A 20,517-nucleotide genomic window follows, 5' to 3' on the forward strand; every position below is an offset into this window, starting at 1 on the left:
CAAGGACAGGGCCTCCGTGGGCCTGCTTGTCCCTGCAGGAACTGTGGAAACCCATCAGAAGTGCTTTCTGTTTCAGAAGGAAAGGGAGCACGTGGCCTCCGAGTGACCAGAGGGTTACATTCCTGTGGTTCCCTGTCGGCTTTGGCATTGCACAATAAGAGAGCACCAGGGTTTTCCGAGCTCAGGATAAATAAAACTCCTGCGGCCACGGCCAGCCCCTTAGGGAGGGGCGCTGGGGGGAGGGGCGCTGGGGGGGAGGGGCGCGGGGGGGAGGGGCACTGGGGGGGAGGGGCGCTGGGGGGGAGGGGCGCTCCACCCCTGGATCCCACACCGGGCAGAACTGCAGTATCCTGGCTTCATGTTTTTGAACTTAAAACCGGGACACAGGAACGAATGACTTAATAGGAAGTCTTCAGAACTCGGGGTTGGGGAAGGAAAGATTCCCAGGCTCCACCCATCAGAGATGTGGGAGGGCCAGGGGAGCCAGATCCCAGGACTCGGCCTGAATTTACAGATGTGCTTCAGAACCACCCTGATTTCCTACAGCTTTCCACGGTAGAGGTTTCTCAGGAGAGTGTCCTGAGAACCATGATGGTTCTCCTCCTAAATCACTCTGTTATTCGCCCCTCTCTGGGTAAAAAGTGGGGCTTCTAAAAGTCCTTACCAGCTATTTGGTGACAGCAGCCACTGAAAGCCACTCTCCCAGAAGGCCCTAGAAGGACGCCCAGCAAACACCACCCCCTCCCTCCGAACCAGCACGGAGGAAGCCAGCCTGAGGCCCGGCCCACCACTAAGTGGTCTGCACTGAGACAGGCACCTGCGCCCACGGAGGGGTGTGGAGCCGTGGGAGTCTCTGGGGGTGCACAGAGGCATGGAGAGCCAGGCCAGAGAACCACTGCTGGGGCACAGAAACTCAGAAAGCAAAGAAGACATGCAGACATAAACCACAGAGTGTCACACTAAGGATCAAGCGCTCGTGCTTCCCTCATCTCTACACACGCAGTTCAGCTATTTCTGGTCCACGTAGAAAACCATCATCAAGCAGGGCCAGTTTCTGCATCACAGCCAAGGAACGGTCCTTCGGGATCTGCACAAAAGCAGTGTTTCCCAGAGAGGCCCTCAGAGGTGTGTGGCAGGAGGGCCTGGGGTGCTAGTTCAAAATGCAGATTCCTGAGGCCCACCCTGCAGGCCAGGTCAGGCTCCGTAGGGGTGGAAACTGCAGTATGCCTTTTAGCAGTACCCCAGGGGTTCGTCTCCACACTAATTCTGAGAACGACAGTTCTGGCAGAGATGTTTCCCTTTTAAACAGTGTGTTAGTTAGATTCAGTCGTCAACTTGGCCAGGTGAGCATACCTAGTCTTGTTGCTGCGGACATAAACCAATGGTGCGTGAACCTCATCTGTTGCCAATTACATCTGCAGTCGGCTAGGGGGCGTGTCTGCTGCAATGAGTGACAGTTGACTTAATTGGCTGGTGCTTAAATGAGAGAACGCAAGGTAGCACAGCCTAGCAGCTCGGCATTCGTCATCTCAGCACTAGCAGCTCAGCCCAGGCCTTTGGAGATGGAGAAAGAAATCACCCCGGGGAAAGTTGTCAGAACCCAGGGGCCTGGAGAGAAGACCAGCAGAGACCATCCTGTGCCTTCCACGTAAGGAAGAACCTCAGTGGAAAGTTAGCTGCCTTTCCTCTGAAGAACCAACAAAATAAATCCCCTTTTATTAAAAGCCAATCCGTCTCTGGTGTGCTGCATTCCGGCAGCTAGCAAACTAGAACAAACAGAAAGAAAAGAAAACCTATTAGCATTTTAGTGTTGAGATATCACATGTGAGAGAGCTGTGTAAACTGCAAACCTTAAAAAACTGGTGCAGCAAGAGACAATTCATTCAGCCAACAGCCAAGGCTCCATTTTCCTAAGCAAAAGTACTCTCCCTACAGCTCCATCAGACCTGGTCTCTGCATGTAACATCATGAATGTTCCTTATCACATCAACCCCGACTGGAAGCTTATAACCCATACCTTTATTTAGAATTTTCATGTGACTAAATTTCTTAAACCTACACCCAATACAAAATAATTAAACACACAATTGAAGTATCTGTATAGAAGGAAAAACAGAATAAGTCTAATTTCCTACTAATGGATTATAGAGATATGAAGCAAATAGCATCAAACTGCTGGGTTTAAACTATTAAAATATCGTTCACATGTCCAGACATGCTCTAGAGCAAGAGCTGCCACTAGCCAGCTGTTGGACTCAGATTCCTCACTCATTCGCACAGGCACAGGGCAGGCTCCAAGAAAACACACCAAATGACTTCCTCCAGCTTCAGGACCATTTAATGACGGTGTCCTAATCACACTCAGAACACGCACAGGACAAGTTCCCCCAGGCCAGAGGTAACGCCTAACTTCCGCTACACGTCCATCAGGGACCTGCTCAGAACAAGTTAGTTGGGTGAATGGCTGGCTAGCTGTGTGACATTTCAAAGGCCAGGCCACGCTCTCTGCAAGCACAGCCTCCCCTGGACATGTGAGAGTTGGAAAGGGAAATGAGAGGTGGGCCTGCTGCCTAGAAATAATTCCTATAATCCAAGATCAACATCTCTGATAACAACAGTGGCCTGCCCACTTTCGGTTGACTGCCAGGCCTGGCATCTGACACGCACAGGACGACGCTCCTAGTGGAGCAGGCTGTCCAAGAAAAACCTTGTCCTTCCAGGAGGGCTGGCCCAGAAGAGGAGCCCAAAGGAATCCCAGCGCTTGCATTTCACCCTTCTCCACCAGATCCCAGTTCCCCTATACAGTCTCAACAAACATTGAGCAAATGGCCAAGCCTACAAACGCACCCATCTCACTGGGAACACATCTTGCTGACCCAAGAAAACTGAAGTCTTTAAGTCGTTACAGGATTATCCTAAAACCTAACAACTCTCCCAGCCCCAGCTTCTCAGAAGGGTAGTTCTTGATAATCAGAAATACACATCGCTCCAATTCTGTCATGCCCAAAGAAACTATTATACAAAGCACAGATTTCTGGCTCTGGGCCATATCCAAATTAGTACTTTACATATAGGATCCCCCCTCCCTTTCATTTACCCTGGAAAGATTCCAGACCTCCCTCAGCATCAAAATATTTGCAGACATTTGATATTTACTCCCAACACAGAATACTGCAGACAAATATGGTATTCGACCAAGCTTTTTTCAAAACTCTCACAATTCATCTCACGATACCAAGTGTCAAACTATTTTTCAAGTCTTCCTAACACTAAAAAAACCAATGGAGTTTTTTACTACTACATCTGCAGCAGTAAACAAAATGCTTAGAACACGGTAGATACGCAATAATATTTGCTGAATGAACAAATGAACACGCAAACCTCCCTTTGAGCATAAAGCAAGAATACACCACACACACACTCACTCACTCTCTCTCACACTCAGCCCTGGAGGGCATGAGGCCCGAATCACTCACTCAGCCGACAGATATATACGGAGCCCTCGATATGAGCCTGACATCGCTCTACAAATTTAGCAGTGAGCCGCGCAGACCAACCGCCCTGCCCTCGTGAAGGGTCTCTTCCAGCTGGATTCAACAGCAGATGCTTAAAGACAGACAAGACCAAACTGCAAACCGTGGAACTAAACTCAAGTATACAGTACATATGAAACACCATCCCGAGTCAGATATCCTGAATCCAGGGCTCCCTGTGCTGCCTGGTGTTCCAGGGCAGTCATGAAAAGTTCGGTTTCCCCAGGACCATCTCGACTTCATGCCCTCAGACCGCCTGGCACAACTGGTGGAGCATTTAACAGGACACTAGTCAAAGCAGCCCAGCTCCCCCGTCCACCAGTCCCACACAGCGGTCACTCTGCGACAGCACACAAAGCCCGCTGAGGACTCTGCCTAGTGGGATGTGGTCACCACAGACATGGGTGTCATGAAGACCCCACTACATAAATCTCTACTAGAACCAAAATTTCTAATTAAAACCCCTCCCTTTACAAAACTGAGAGTCATCTCTAATATTAGGGCTCTCATCTTTTGGGGGGAGTGGGGGGGCAGGAAAAAGGGAGGTCTTTTTTTTGTATTTTGTTCTAGCAAAAACGTGCACACACACGGGTGCACGGGCGGTTCGGGGGTGGAGTGCTCACCTGCCACGGAGGAGACCTGGGTTCAATCCTGGCCCATGCACCAAAAAAAAAAAAGAAAAGGAAAAGAAGAGCGCTGCACACAAAGACAGGAGCTGCGCGGAGTCGGGAAGGCTGTTCCCAGGGGGCTGATGGGTGACGGCACCTGACCAAGGACACTCGTCTCTACAGCCCTTAGAAACCTCAGTGAGGTGGAAGGTGGTATTCACACCTCTGCAATTGACTCCCTCCTCTGTTTCTCAAGGAGCAGCCAGCCACCTCCAAGGGGGAAGGAAGTTGGCAACACACATCGGTGCAAAGCAGAGGGCCTGAGAGGTCAGTGAGGGTGACCATCAGGAACGCTTCAGGAAAGAAGTCCCAAGGCCGGGCAGGCCCCTGGCCACACACCCCCCAAGCCAGCTTCTTGAGTACAAGGCACCCCAAAGCTCAGCACACCCTACTCAGAAATAACAGCACTGACAAAGCAACGGGCAAGGTTTTTCCTTTGTGTTTCTCTACCTCTAAGTTTGATTGTCAGTACATAACAAAGAAATACTACCCCTTAACACACAGACCAGAGACTCCTCCCACACTCTCTCTCACACACACACACACACACACACACACACACACACACACACACACACACACACACACACACACGTAAAAACACCGGAAGCGGCCCAATCATCGCTCGGATGGGGGAGGAGCTATCTGTCAGTCCCTACTTAAAACTCTTCACTGATTCCTTCTCCTCAGAGGTCACAACCCTGTCCTGGCCCCAAGAGCCTGAGCAAAGAGGCCAGACACCGCGTCCCCAAGGCCGTGTCCACAGCGTCCCCAAGGCCGCGTCCCCAAGGCCGCGTGCCCTGCACTCCCAGCTGCCACCTGGCACTGTCGAGTCTCACGCAAGAACAGTTTTCCTATCCAAGGCCCTCTGCCATCTCCCCCAAGCCCACCCCCGACCCCCAGAATCTCTACCTCCCCTTCCGACAAGCCCACTCCACTTAGCGCCGGCTCATCATTTGTGTCTCAAATGTCACTTCCTCGGGGAAGACTTCCCAACTCCCCCACTCAAAACTAGATCAATTTGCATCTCTTTCCAACTTCATAGCCCCGGTCCGTGTTATGTTTTCATTCATGTCAGTCTCCCCTTATTCAGAAAGCATCACAGGGACAGAAGCTGTGTGTGTCTTGTCCTCTCTACACCCCCAGTGTCTAAGTACACATAACAAGAGGATGAATTAATGAATGACAAAAAGCTCCTGAGATTTACCACACCACGAGAGTCAGCAAACGATGGCCTGAAGGCCATCTCCAGCCCACTTCCTTTTCTGTATGACTTAAAAGCTAAGAATGGTCTTTACATTTTTAAATGGTTGGAGAAAACGTGAAAGCATATTTTGTGACGTGCCGATATGATATTCGAATTTTACAGTCCATAAATAAAGTTTTACTGAACACAGCCATGCCATTTTATGGTCATTTAAGGACTACAATGGCAGAGAAGAATAGCTATGAAGGAAACCCTATGGCCTGCAAAGCCTAAAATACTTACTATCTGGCCCTATGTATAAAAAGTTTTCCCACCCCACACATAACATTCTCCTCAAGTTCAGGCTGTGAACCGGGAACGCAAAAGACCTGAAAAGGCAGGACAGCCTGTAATCTCTGGAGAAGAATGAGTCATACTCTTGAGGACTCTGATACCTGTTATATTCAGTGGGCATGTGCCAGATGGCAGGCACCCCCGTGACAGGAGGGAAGCATGCCAGGTAACACGGCAGTGCACCTGAGAATTCTGGCTGATGGCTTCTAAAAGGCCAGAGCTCACACAGAAACCAGTGCTTACTGGACGACCATGTCCCACCCATTCATTCGACAATGTCTTCATGGGTGCCCGCTTTGTGCCAAACACTATTCCAGCAGCTGAGGGTGCCCCAGCAGGCTTCATGGAGCCTTCACTCTCACGGGTAGAAAATAAGGCAGAAACTCCCCGATAAAGAGGCCCTGTGTCAGAGGCAACGGGGGATGGAGACCACGTGTGCCATCACAGGCATAATTCCACATGGGTCTTTAAGGAACTAACTGGGAAGCTAAGGTAAGTCCATGAGAAGTTAAGTCCCTATAAAAGACTTAATACTTCAAGACGCCTGAGCAGAGGCCCCAAGGCAGAAAAGCTTAACCAGGAAGCTGGGTTACTGCATCTATTTTGTACTGAATGCACTATGATCACCAAAGCCAACAAATGTTTGCCATTAGGCTAAAGCAGTTTCAACACCAGAGAATGCATCCTTCCCAGAAAAAGAGACTAAGAGTAGGAATGCATGAGTCTTTAGTTACATACACGACTCAGAAACCAACACATGCACATGTGAGCATCAAATGCCTTCAAGAAAGGGGGCAAAATTGATCTGCCAATGATCTAATGACATTCTTTGCTCTGGCGATGGCAGAGATCTGGCAGAGCAGGGCTGCTCAAGCTTTCCCCTCAGTCACATGCTCTCCTTGCCTTAAGGACCAGGTCACTGCAAAGCTGCGTCCCGTGCTAAGATTCCAGATCCTTGCAGCCATTTCCGAATGTCCAATAGCAGTTACTACACTTCTGGGTTAAAAAAAAAAAAATAGGGCAGTAAAACATGCCTGGTACTTTCTTACCGCATAAAATGGGAAGAAATCAATTCTAATTAAGGGGGAAAAGCACCACCTTATCTAATCCAAAAGAACTGACGTCCAAAGTCAAAAAAGGTAGACTTGCCAGGGTAGATATTACGGTTGGATGCTCTGCGTTTCTGGTACTAACTTTCAAAGGGTGTCTGAGGCCAGCTTCATGATCTCAAACAGATCACTTCCCCTCTCTGGCCTCCTTTCTCTCATCTGTACAACTAGGGACTGGGTTGGATCCTTGAGTTTAAAAACAGAGAAGTTTACCAAGAAATTCCAGTATCGGTTTTCATTAAGACTCAAGCCATAAGATATTTAGGAAAAGCCCAACAAAACCACAGTTTCTCCAGAAAAGGTCGAAAGATGCTTTAAAATAAGAAGCACGATAGTACAATAAGCAAACTGCTGAATTTTCTGTTTCTGTCAAAAGAAATGGCATCTGTAAAATTATACACAACTAGCTAAAGTTTGGGCAGGTTTTAACGCTTACTAGGCTACAATCCTGAAAATCAAGATCTACCTCGGACTGAGCAGACTTAACGTCAAGTACTAAAGCTCAGAGGAATCTTTTCTTCAATCTAGAAGGTAAGAAGAAGGACAAATGGCCAATTTCCACTTTACTAACAAAATTTTTACTCCTCTAGCTCAAATTTTGATTCCTCCAACAAAACTTTTACTCTTCCAGCACACTTCTTAAAATGTGCTCCTACTCTGACACCTGGATCTCAACTGCCTCCTTCTTTTGGAAAGTCTTGCCCACATTTCCATGCCCACTGTTTCTGTAAAGCAGACATGTAGCCTTGCTTATCCTGTCTCAGTAGGCGACCACTTCAACCCGACACGTCAGAATATTCCTGCACAGCTGGGAACCATATGAAAACAGATTTCCTTTTTTGTATGCTGAATGGCCGGTGTCACATCATTTCATTCTTTTTCCATGAGAGTATCTGGTTATTGCAGCACCATTTGTTGATTTGTTTGTATTCTTTGTTTGCTTGTTTGTTTTTTGGGGCGTGGAAGGGCCGGGAATCAAACCTGGGTGTCCCTCATGGCAGGCGAGAATTCTAGCACTGAACTACCCTCGCACCCCCTTCCTTTATTTTTTTTTTAAATAAATATCCTGAATATACAAACAGATGGATAGAGTAATATAACAAACACAGGTGTACTTGCCACCTAGCCCAAAACATAAAACACTGCAAAGACAGCGGATGCAGTGATGATATCCCCTCTCTTCACACTGTATGTAACCACCATGCTGAACCCAGGGCTCACGACCCCCAGACAGGTCTACACACTCACCACACAGCACACATCCTCAAATTACCTCCAGCACTGTTCTGCATGCTATAAATGATGTCATTCTGTAACTCTGGTTTTCTTGCTCGATTTCATGTTTATTAGATTTGTTCACGTTAATACATATACTTCTAGTTCCTTTATGTCCACAACTGCACAACATATTTGCCAAAAACACTTATTTTTTCATATAGCTGCCACTTACTGCCCACTGTGTGTGGGCCACTTTCCATTACATTTTCTGGGGTCCTCGCAACCACCCAACAAGTCCCACTTGGCCAAAGAGAAAACTGGAAGAGAAAGATGGCGTGACGTGCACAAAACAAGCGAGTGGCAGACCTGGGCTGCAAAGTCAAGTCTGTCCCACCCAAATCTAAAGCCACACTCCTAACACTAAGCTTTACAGACTCACTTATAGATACATCCATTACCAGATTTTTTAATGAAAATCTGAGAGGGCTCCAAACTCATCTGAGATGTGAAAGAGAATGCTCTATTTTCTTTTTTAAACAATTGCACAGGAAAGTCATCTGACACAGGGACAGTTCACATGTTTACTGTGACAAGCCTTTGCCTTTGGCCAAAGTCCATGTGTACTCAATAGGGCTGTTCCCAAATTCATACAAACGCTCTCTAAACAAGCCGGAGATGAACTGCAGCCCAGCTTGGCTTTGTTGGAAAAAAGAAGCCGTCTGCACCCACTTAGAGATGGAAAGGAAAAAAGAAGCCTTAAGACATGGGAATGAGACCCTGCAAGCAAGAGCCAAGTCAACAAGGCCTGGAGATGACCTCCGGGAGCAGCTCCAGGCGCTGTCAACTCTGGAGGTCCCAGGGCACGAAGCCCCGCTGACTCTGCTCTCCACTACTCCACTTCGCTGGCCCTGCCAAGAGCTTTCCTATATCTCAGCCCAGCCATGCTGCTCTGGAGCAAGCCCAGTCTGCAATACAGAAGAGAAGGGAGAAGGAAGAGTGAGGGTGGAGACTCAGCGACCAGGCAAGGACCAAGGCCTAGAGCTGGGATGCCCTTGCAGAGTACTCCAAGCTGGAGAACCCTTACCTAAGAGACGATGGGGTCTCCTTCTCTAGGGGCCCCCAGGGACAGGGGAGGCATCTCCACCCTCAGAGTCAGGGCTCCTGACTCTAGCCTGATGTTCCTACATTAGACTCCCCACACGTTTCTCCCTACAAAAGACTAAGGAAGCCTAGAATGAGCAAAGACATAACTGATTAAGGCAACCCCTTCCCACCTCTCCCAGCCAAAATAAGGTTGTGTGACCTTAGCTGGAGCATCCCTGCCCACTCTAGAGGGGACTGCAGTAGATCACCTCTAGAGACCCCGCCATCCCGGACTCGCTCTGCCTGCAGCACTGAATACAGTATTACCCGGCACTTTCCAGTATCCTTCATTTAATCCCAACACCCTATGACGCGGCTCCTGCTAGCACGCCCATTTGACAGAGGCGGCAGCAAACTACAGAGAGGTTCAGTACTTTGCCCAAGGTCACCTCGGGCAGTGGTTAAGGGGCCTCTCCGCGTGAAAGATGTCCGAGACGCATGGGAGGGGTCAGAAACCCCCAGGAGGGGCCACGCGAGAGGAGGGAGGGCACGAAGGTGCGGCGGGAAGGAAGGCGCCAAGGGAGAGGACGGGGCCAGTGTCCGAGCAACGGGGAGGGGCCGCCGTGGCCCGCACCCCGGTAAGGGGGACGGGGTCGTGGGGAAAGGGGGGCAGGCGGGCAGCCCCGGAGGTTAGGGAGGGGGCAGGGCTGGGCGAGGGGCCGCCCCGCGCGCGCCCACCTTGAGCACCGTGACGGCTCCCGCGCTGTGCACCTGGAAGTGCGCGGGCGGCTCGGCGCCGGGCTCGGCCGCCTCGTCGGGGCCCTGGTAGCTGAAGCAGGCGTCGGCGATGTCCAGGCGGCCGAGGGGCAGCGCGTCCTGCGGGCTCTTGAAGTAGTAGAGGCAGCAGCGGCGCGCGTCGAACACGAACCAGCGGCTCCGGTAGCCGCGCAGCGGGCCCTTGCCCGACAGCTTCTGCAGGTAGCCGCACAGCCGCGCCGGCTCCCGCCCCGGCCCCACCCCGGGCTCCGCGGCGACCCCCGGGGCCGCTCCGCCGCCGCCACCCACCTCCGCCCGGGCCCCGGCCCCGGCCCCGGCCCCGGCCCCGGGCATCGCCCGCCTGCGCGCGCCGCCCCGCGCCCCGCGCCCCGCGCCGCCGCCGCCGCCCGCCCCCTCCCCGCAGCCCCGCCGCTCCGCACGGCCCGCGGCGCGCACGGAACCCTGGGACTTGTAGTCCCGCCCCCGCCGCGCCCACCCCGGCCGCGCCCGCCCCGGCCCGCCCCCGCCCGCGGGGCTCCAGATGGCCGGTGCGCGAGGGTTTCGCCGGGTCGCCGGCCCCCGGTTGCCGTCGTGGAACGTGCGTCCAGAAACCCGCCCGGCGGAAGGAAATGTGTTTCTTCCCAGGGTCTGAGTTACTCGGAGGTCTGCACTCCAGTCTCACCAGGCTGTCCGCTTCAAGCTGTGCATTTCCTTGTCTGCACATCGTACCACCGTATAAAGCCATTTTTCAATCTCTGCCCCCACCCATCCACAGGCTGGTATTGTGAAAATGAGGCACGAGGAGAGAGCCTGTGGCCAGGCCCTGAGTGGGTGCTCAGTAAATATTTGTAGAATGCATGAATGAAAGCCAAAACATTTCCTGCCTTTCCAGGCCTCAGTTCCCTCCCTGAATTCAACAGAAACTTACTGTGCGCCTGCTGTGTGCTCTTCAGGCCCTGGGGATGCAGCAGTGAACAAGCCCATCATTTCCCTGCCCTCCTGGAGATTATATGAGAGAGAGAGAATAAGCAAATGAATATAACATATACTGTGTTGTATAAATGCTGTGGCAAAATGTAAGTAGTGATTTAAATAATTAAGAAGTATCAACGTTAAATAGTTAACTTATAATTAATAAGTGTCAGTGATAGCACTTGTTACATACGAGTGTTTTATGTATTAACTCATGCACAACACCCTCAAGAGGGGAAAACTATAGCTTTTGCAATAAAGCAAAGCGAAGGGGTTGGAGTTGATGGAAGGCAGGGCTTGCCAGCTGTTTCCTGCGGAGATTGATGAGAGCCTTGGAATGGTGTGAGGGAACAAGCTATGCAAACACCTGGTGGGAAAGTCTTCCCGGCAGAGGGGACCAAAGGCAGGTACAAAAGCTCATTGATCCAAAGAGAAAAAGGAAGGTTCTGTACATTGGCGAGAAGACCACAACAAAACAAATACCCCACCTTTGTACTTTTGCATGTTTTTACGCAGACACAAATAAGGCACAGGTAGAAAACCGAGCTTTCTGAGGACAGGGATACCAAGTTAGACTGCCAGCTTGGGTCTCCCTTGGCCCTCCATTCCCATGCCCTACCTTCGCTGCCACATAAACCTGGGACCTTTCCACACTGGCCAAAGAAAAGGTTCTCCCCTGTTAGCGCACCTCAGCTCTCCTTGTGCACCACACAGCGTAGTGTCAAGAGCTGGGCTCTGGAGTCAGACCTCCAGGATTTGTCTTCTCCCTCTGCCGTTTACCCGTAGAGAGACGTAGAGAGACGTAGAGAGACGGTGGGCAAGTCGTTAACCTCTCTGGGCCCACCTCTTCATGTGTAAAATGGGGATGATACAAGTAGCTACCACATAGGGGCTGTGAGTAATTGGCTTCAGGGAGGCAGCCAGGGTAGGGTGGGACAGGGAAACCCTATGGAAAGGGGAAGAGCTGGGAGAACTGGCTGTGCGTGTGGTCAGGGTTCTGAGAGGCCGCGGGGCAGGGCAGGACACAGCTCATCAGTCCTCAGCTCTATCAGTGAGTTGTAACACAGCGGCCTCTGATCCCAGATGATAGAGCCAGGCCCCAGGGGGTGTCACGTGGAAGCACAGATCTACTTCTGGGCACGAGGGAGGCGTTCCTCACAGGTAGAGCTATCTCCACATGTCAAGGGCTGTCTGAGAGGAAGCAGGCCCCTCCCTGGTCAGCAGATGATACTGGACAAAGAAGCTTAGGGTGCCTCCTGGAGCCAGAGTCTGTGTTTCTCAATAGGTCAGCTATCAGGCCTCGTCCTGCAGTGGAGCCTCAATTTTGCTTCCCCATCGCCACCAGCCTCAGGCTCTCAGCAGAGGATCTGGGGGCCTTTTTTTTTTTTGAGAGTCTGGATCAACTTTAAGGAATTTTTTTAAATTTATTTATTTATTCAACATATCAACATAAACACGCAAACATTCTTACCATATGATCGTTCCATTCTTGTTATATAATCAGTAACTCGCAGTATCATCACATAGTTGCATATTCATCATCATGATCATTTCTTAGAACATTTGCATCAATTCAGAAAGAGAAATAAAAAGACAACAGAAAAAAATTCATACATACCATACCCCTTACGCCTCCCTTTCATTGATCACTGGCATTTCAATCTACTAAATTTATTTTAACATTTATTCCCCCTATTATTTATTTATTTTTAAACATATGTTTTACTCATCTGTCCATAAGGTAGATAAAAGGAGTATCAGACACAAGGTTTTCACAATCACACAGTTACATTGTGAAAGCTATATCATTATTCAATCATCATCAAGAAACATGGCTACTGGAATACAGCTCTACATTTTCAGGCAGTTCCCTCCAGCCTCTCCATTACATCTTGGATAACAAGGTGATATCTACTTAATGCATAAGAATAACCTCCAGGATAACCTCTCGACTCTGTTTGGAATCTCTCAGCCATTGACACTTTGTCTCATTTCACTCTTCCCCGTTTTGGTCGAGAAGGTTTTCTCAATCCCTTGATGCTGAGTCTCAGCTCATTCTACAATTTCTGTCCCATGTTGCCAGGAAGGTCCACACCCCTGGGAGTCATGTCCCACATAGACAGGGGGAGAGTGGTGAGTTTGCTTGTTGTGTTGGTTGGAGAGAGAGGCCACATCTGAGCAGCAACAGAGGTTCTCTTAGGGGTGACTCTTGGGCCTAATTTTAAGTAGACTTGACCTATCATTTGTGGGGTTAAGTTTCATATGAACAAACCCCAAGACTGGGGGCTCAGCCTATAGCTTTGGTTGTCCATACTGCTTGTGAGAATATCAGGAATTCAACTTGGGGAAGTTGAATTTTCCCCCGTTCTCACCATTCCCCAAAGGGGACTTTGCAAATACTTTTTTATTCATTGATCAAATCACTCGGATTTATCGGGGCATCACTCTGGACAAACCCACAAAATCTCATGTCCTACTCAAGGTTCCATGTACTTATGGTGTTCAATTAAGCTGTCTACATAAGTTGTATTAGGAAATGCACTAGTCAAAATATAAATTTTGTACCAAATAAACATTTTTTGCTTTAGTCTCACATATAAGTTGAAATTTTAAAATATTAATTGCCATCTATTTGTGGCACCCTGCAGTATTGACATTCCTTTGTTCTTCCTCATGCACAAACATTTTTAAAATATGTACATTTAGTCACTATCATTATACACTCTAGGCATTCCTAGATTATACCATCTCAGTCTTTATCGTCTATCTTTCTTTCTGATTTCATCTGTGCCCCCAGCCCTCCTCCCTCTATCATTCTCACATTCAGCTTCATTCAGTGTTTTGACATAATTGTATTATAGTTAGGTAGTATTGAGCTGTCCATTTCTGAGTTTTTACAATCAATCCTGTTGCACAATCTGTATCTCTGGGGGCCATTTTTAAATGATTGCTGGAGCCCTGCCCTCTTCCTTGTGGAAGCCACGCCCCACATGATATCAATGAACCCACATCCCATAACAAGCTTATATGCAATTTTATTTTTGCTATAAAAATATTTGAATGAATTTCTCTGATGGTGCTCTTGATATTCTTGACTATGAAAATGATTCATTTTGATTTATAATTGACTCTAATCTCTTGGCAGTCATCATACCCAGGCAGGAATGATGGCCACATGAGAAAAACCTAACCTACAAATTGTTTTCAAAGGTAATGACATTTTTATGATTATTTTGGAGTCAATATAACATTATACTTTGTAGACATTTTAATGTTTATTAATTCTGATTTTGCTCTTTTTCTCAGGTTTTGGTGCCAATACATTTTTTTTCAGGTCTCAAATACTGGATCGGCGTCTGAAAAGCTAGCAGGTTCAGCCTGAAAGTACCTTGGTTTAGTTTATTAAAGCTGCTGGAAGGCAATGTACAAGAAATTGAATGGCTTTTAAGAAGGGAATTTATTAAGGTGCAAGTTTACAGTTCTAAGGCTATCAAAATTTGCAAACCAAGGCATCTAGAGAAAGATACCGTAACTCTAAAGAAAGGGCCGTTGAAGTTCAGGGTTTCTCTCTCAGCTGAAAAGGCACGTGGTGACCTCTACTTGCTTTCTCTCCTCATTTCCTGAGGCTTCCCTGGGGTCATTTTCCTTCTGCTCCAAAGGTCCCTGGCTACATGGGCTCTGCTGAGTCTGGTGGCTCTCGTGGTTCTTTCCAAAATGGTTCCCTCTTAAAGGGCTCCAGTACGCAGCCCCACCTTGAATGGGTGGAGATACATCTCCATGGAAACCATCTCATCAAAAGTTATCATCCACGGTTGGGTGGGTCACATCTCCAGGGAAACAGCCAAAGAGATCCCACCGGCAATACTGAATGAGGATTAAAGGACACAGCTCTTCCGAGGTCCACGACAGATTTAAACCAGTGCAGACCTAAAGGATAAAATGGCTTGGCCCCTGCCCAGTTCTGGCCAGGCCTAGAATCAGGACCCCTGCGTTGCTGCGCAACCACAGACCCTGAGACCCCAACAAGAAGAGCAAAGTATGAAGCCCTCAAAGTTGGCAGCAGCGTGTCAGCAGTGGCCCTCGGAGGGCCCCGAGTCTCTATCCACCCGCCTGAGCCAAAGAGAAGAAGCCCAAGCCTTGCAAGTCTTGGCCAGGGCCTGTAGGGCCAACCCAGCTCTCAATCCCACAGGTCTCTCCCAGGCCTTCCTTGGTCCCCACCCCAGAACTCCCTCCACACCGCTCTGGGATGCTAGCTCTTTCATGAAGAAACCCTGCTTTGCCTTACCCTCTCAGTCCTGGGGTCATGAGGCTGGCTCCCTTCCAGGGGCTGAGCCGAGGGGTCTAAGTGGTGAGGTTTTAGCTCATCTCCCTTAACATTGCCCCCCAACTTTGATCCGGACAGTTTTTATAGTTTATGGAAAATGCTAAACAAAAGCAGCTTCAATTTCCCATCTCCAGCCAGATGACACCCCCCAAGTGGGAGTTCTGAAGCTGCCTCTGGTCGCTTGTAACCACTTATAACCTTTGTTAAATGCCCTGTGGCATTTTGCAGACCTCGAGGTCTTCCAGATGAAACGCCAGCCTCCTTGCGATCCTGGCCTGGGCCTGCAACGTCCTTGCTCACCTCCCCGGCGAGTGGAACCGGGCTGTTTGTGCCAGACCGTCTGCCCTGCCCCCTCAGGCCTCCCAGGAAACCAGCGACCAGCAGGAAGCAGCCAACTGGGGAGGAAGTGGACCACTGTTTACCGAAAAGGGGAAATTTGGGCAGCGAACTTGCTCCCACATGGCCAGCCTCTGGGCAGATCTGGAAGGAACACAGAACCAGTGACTCACCCTAGGCCAGTTTCCCCAGAAAGGGGTGGGGCAAGCGCAGGTTCCGCCGAAGGAGCCCCCCACCACATATGGCCTTTGTGTTTGCGGGTCTCGCAGCCCAGAGGGGGACAGGGTGGGGGGTGGCTGGAGAGGAAAACGGGCCTTACACCTGCCGTGCCACACCTCACCTGTGAGTGAGGGGATGGACCGCCAGGTGCCCTCCAGAGGCCCTGTGTACACTGAGATGCGACTGCTGCAGGAGGGCAAGCTGGGAGGGCCGGAAGGCACCCCTCCCACAGCTCCCCAGGCCTCATGGGGCCACTTTAAGTGCCCCCACCTCAACCCTACCCCACGCTCAAGGCCCTCTGGGTCCTTCCCCAGTCGTCACAGCCCACCTGTCACTTCCTGTCGGGGCTCGGCGCCTTGCTGCCCGCTGTGGTTAGTTCAAACCCTGGCCAGTTTGGGGCACCATATTTGCATCTTCCCTGGGTCCCGCTGGAGAAGCCACCCTTCATTGCACATAGTCCTGCACAAATGGCACAAATGCTCTGCCGTCCCTGGGGCAGGGGCACAGGGAGAAATTGGCTCTGGTATTTATAGGGGGTGGCAGGACCCAGTCCTGGCAGGGCCTTGCTGAGCTCAGAGCATACCCCGAGGGTGCTGGCCTAGATGGGGAGGGGGAGAGAGGACTAATAGGGTGGGGGCAGAGCGGTGGATGGAGGCCGACCACTGGAAGGCTGGGGAGGTGCAGGGCTGAGAGCAGAAGCCGCTCTCCCAGAGTTGGCAGCTCCCACGGAGCAACACCCCTGACTGGGAGGAGGGCTTTTCCTGCGCTTCTGCACAGCCCGGCGCGGGGACCCGCGCACCACGCTGCCCGACCGGGGCAGGGTTAGGGGCAGGAAATGCCAGGCCGCTGGGCGGGGGCACAAAGTAAGACTGACTATGCCCGGGGGGCTTGTGTGACCTTGGGCCACACCCCCAGCCATCCTGGCCTTCCTCAGTTTCTTCACCTGTGCAATGGGAGATAATAAGAGCATTTACAGCCTGGAGCTGTCAGGAAGCTTAAAGGAGAAATGCATTTACCAGTAGGTCCTCAGTACGGTGGGTGGCTGATTCACCGGCCGGCCCCTCATCCCAGCCCCGCTGTGTGCCTCCGCCTGGTGATGCTGAGACATCGGGGAAGGACGTGGTCTGTCCTCTGTGGCTGCAAGGTGGGGGTGTTGGGGACTCTCAGATCCTCTCAGCCTAGAGTCGGGGACTCTGGCTGCCAGTGGCCTCATTTTCCTACCAAATTGGCAGGCAAATCGACACACCTTGCCGTTCTCTTCCTGGAAGTGAAGGCATCACAAGTGCTGACCAAGCTCTCCGCGCCAGAGCCCAGGGCCCGTGGCTGGGACAGGTGGAGGCCAGGGTGATGCAGGGAGACGATGGAGGGCCGAGGGTTGGCAGGGTCTTGGTGCCAGGCAGGCGAGGCCCCCACTGGAGTTAGAGAGAGGCGCTTCGCCCAGAGAGTGGGGATGGCCAGACTCCAGGGGAAGCCACGGGGCTGCCGAGGCTCCACCTCCTCCTCTTCACTGCCCTGCCCAGGACACTGAAGCCCTCTTGCCTTAACCACCAGCTTTCCCCCCGAGCCTTGGTTCTCTCGCCTTCCCAGCCGAAACTGATCTCCGGTTTCTCCTCCTCTCACACAAGCGCTAGGGGCTGCAGCCCCCTTTGAGGAGCTGCTCTAATGGGGGGAGTTCAGGCATCATCCTGGTCAGGCGAAGGCGCCTACACAAGGGGTGGAAAAGGTGTTCAAACTAAGGAGTCAGAGACCTTGGAGAGAAGATTCTAGAAGGCAGTGAGGGTTTGCAAACGGTCAGGGAGGAGGAGGGAAGAAGGTGTTTTTTCATTTTTTTTTAAATTTGTTTATTAATTAAAAAAATTTAACAAATGAACTAAAACATTAACATGTGATCATTCCGTTCTACATATATAATCAGTAATTCACAATACCATCACTTAGTTGCATATTCATCATCATGATCATTTCTTAGAACATTTGCATCAATTCAGAAAAAGAAATAAAAAGACAGCAGATGAAGAAATAATACGAAAACAGAAAAAAAAGATCATATATACCATAACCCTTACCCCTCCCTTTCATTGATCACTAGCATTTCAATCTAAATTTATTTTAGCATTTGTTCCCCCTGTTATTTATTTTTATTCCATATGTTCTACTCGTCTGCTGACAAGGTAGATAAAAGGAGCATCAGACACAAGGTTTTCACAACCACACAGTCACACTGTGAAAACTCTATCATTATTCAATCATTCTCAAGAAACATGGCTACTGGAACACAGCTCTACATTTTCAGGCAGTTCCCTCCAGCCTCTCCATTACCTCTTGAATAACAAGGTGATATCTACTTAATGCGTAAGAATAACCTCCAGGATAACCTCTCGACTCTGTTTGGAATCTCTCAGCCATTGACACTTTGTCTCGTTTCACTCTTCCCCCTTTTGGTCTAGAAGGTTTTCTCAATCCCTTGATGCTGAGTCTCAGCTCGAAGAATGTGTTTTTAAATTTGTTTTTGTGTTTTGAGGTTCGTACATCTTAATTAAATACATTAATTTTGATTCAGTGTGTTAAGTCCTACGGTGTTGGGGACCAAGGAAAGGCATGGGAGGCAGGAGCAGCTTTGTATGAGGAGGCGGGAGGGGGCACCCAGGTGTGTCTTGGCCCTGGCACTGCCTACTTCTCGGTCTTGGGCAGGAGTGTTTTCAGCCCTGAGTCTCGGTCTTCCTGTGTTTAGAGTGGGACAAGTGGGGAGAGTGTCACCTACCTTGCAGGGCTTCTGCCAAGATGAAAGGAAATCATGTATGTATGGATTTGACATGCTTGGCACATGGCAGGGGCTCAAAAATCATGAACAAGCCATCCTGGGCCTCTGTTTTCCCAGCTTCAGAGTAGAGGGACAGGTGACAGGGACAGGACTAAGTGAGGGGAATGCCTGAGGCCCCGGCTAGCCGAGCTGCCAGCTGCACCAGACCCGGCCAGGCCCCAGGGGGCTGCCCGAGTCCAGAGGCTGTAAAACAAGGGGTCCCACAGTCGTGTCCTTGGTCCCCTTATCTTCCCAGTGGGCTCTAAGCTGACCCCCAAAAGTCCATGCTGTCTTCAGCTCTCGTGAGCTGATAGTGTGCAATTCCACAGACTTTCATTTTCACGTGGGACTCCGGGATGGCTCACTCATCAGGCCAGATAAGGTACAGAAAGATCAGTGTTTCGTTCACGCTGCTGCAGGGGAGCTTCTCTGATTGGAGGGTCCGTTTCTGTTTCCTTGGAAATGTCCACAGGCCTAGCACACCCTGCAGGGGTGCTTCAGGGTGTCACAGGTGCCCGGCTGGCGGTGGTGCCCCTGAGTCCCAATCCAGGTTCAATAGTCTTGAAGCTGAAAGAATTTAGAGGCGAAAGGGCCTGCAGGTATAAGTAGTAAAGTTTATTAAAAGAGAGAGTACACAGCAAACACCACAAGCAAACTCACCACCCTCCCCCTCTCTATGTGGGACATGACTCCCAGGGGTGTGGACCTTCCTGGCAACGTGGGACAGAAATCCTGGAATGAGCTGAGACTCAGTATCAAGGGATTGAGAAAAGCTTCTCGACCAAAAGGGGAAGAGAGAAATGAGACAAAGTGTCAGTGGCTGAGAGATTCCAAACAGAGTCGAGAGGTTATCCTGAAGGTTATTCTTACCCATTAAATATCCTGGAGGTTATTCTTATGTTAGTCAAGATGTAATGAAGAGGCTGGAGGGAACTGCCTGAAAATGCAGAGCTGTGTTCCAGTAGCCATGTTTCTTGAAGATGATTGTATAATGATACAGCTTTCACAATGTGACTGTGTGATTGTGAAAATCTTGTGTCTGAGGCTCCTTTTATCTACCTTATCAACAGACGAGTAAAATATATGGAATACAAATAAATAATGGGGGAACAAATGTTAAAATAAATTTAAATGGAAATGCTAGGGATAAATGAAATGGAGAGGTAAGGGGAATGGCAGGTATGAATTTTTTTCTGTTGTCTTTTTATTTCTTTTTCTGAATTAATGCAAACGTTCTAAGAAATGATCATGATGATGAATATGCAACTATGTGACAATATTGTGAATTAGTGAGTATATATGTAGAACGGAATGATCGTAAGTTAAGAATTTTTGTATTTGTTTTTATATTTTTTAAAAAATAAAAATAAAAAAAGAATGCAGTGATAGGGTTATTAAAAAAAAAAGAGAGAGAGAGTACACATTAGAGAGGTTAGCGCAGACATGCCCAAGGGCGGGACGCGTGCTGTGTGGAGTGGGTTAGCTTGTTTTATAGGAAAGTTTTATAGGTGGCAGGGTTCCATGGTCACCTTCGAATACTAGGGGTCTTTTATGTTCTGGGAGGAGATAACTACCAGAATTCATGGCTTGTTGTCCCATATCTAAAATTTGTCCTTGGGCAAATGGTTAACAATCTTTATGGCCCTATGCTTCCTGTTATTAGCTAGGAGTTTGCTTTGGGCCCCAAATTTTACAAGCTTTTATGGTTTGGGGAGGTTTGAAGGCTTTAGGGAAATTTTTGTTCCAGTAAGTTTGCAACTAAAGTTTGCGACCCTGTGTTGGTTCCTTTAGAGCTAGGTAAGGAACAAGGGGCTTGCAGTTGTCTGTTAACTCTTCCAGAGCTGAACAGGCAGTCAGGGTCTTATAGTTGGCCTATTTTATCCTGCTTCAAGGGGGCAGGTAGGGCTGGCAAGTATTTTTAAGACTTTGCAGGATTAAGGCACTCTTCCGTTTGGAGTC

General features: G+C 49.6%; 1 protein-coding gene and 1 long non-coding RNA gene across 2 annotated transcripts in view; one reads left to right on the plus strand and one right to left on the minus strand.

Moving 5' to 3' along the window:
• Positions 1–10,261, minus strand: part of TBC1D2B (TBC1 domain family member 2B) — a 112,742-nt gene extending 102,481 nt beyond the window's left edge. The window contains exon 1 of the mRNA XM_077126755.1: positions 9,890–10,261. Coding sequence (XP_076982870.1) covers positions 9,890–10,261 — 372 coding nt within the window. The remainder of the gene's footprint in view (positions 1–9,889) is intronic.
• A 263-nt stretch (positions 10,262–10,524) lies between these two features.
• On the plus strand, positions 10,525–17,653 carry LOC143656428 (uncharacterized). The gene is made up of 3 exons (XR_013162488.1): positions 10,525–10,983; positions 14,025–14,089; positions 14,186–17,653. It is a non-coding gene; the product is annotated as an uncharacterized LOC143656428 (long non-coding RNA).
• The last annotated feature ends 2,864 nt before the right edge of the window (positions 17,654–20,517 follow it).

The sequence above is a fragment of the Tamandua tetradactyla genome, chromosome 14 (assembly GCF_023851605.1).
Source record: "Tamandua tetradactyla isolate mTamTet1 chromosome 14, mTamTet1.pri, whole genome shotgun sequence".
NCBI lineage: Eukaryota > Metazoa > Chordata > Mammalia > Pilosa > Myrmecophagidae > Tamandua > Tamandua tetradactyla.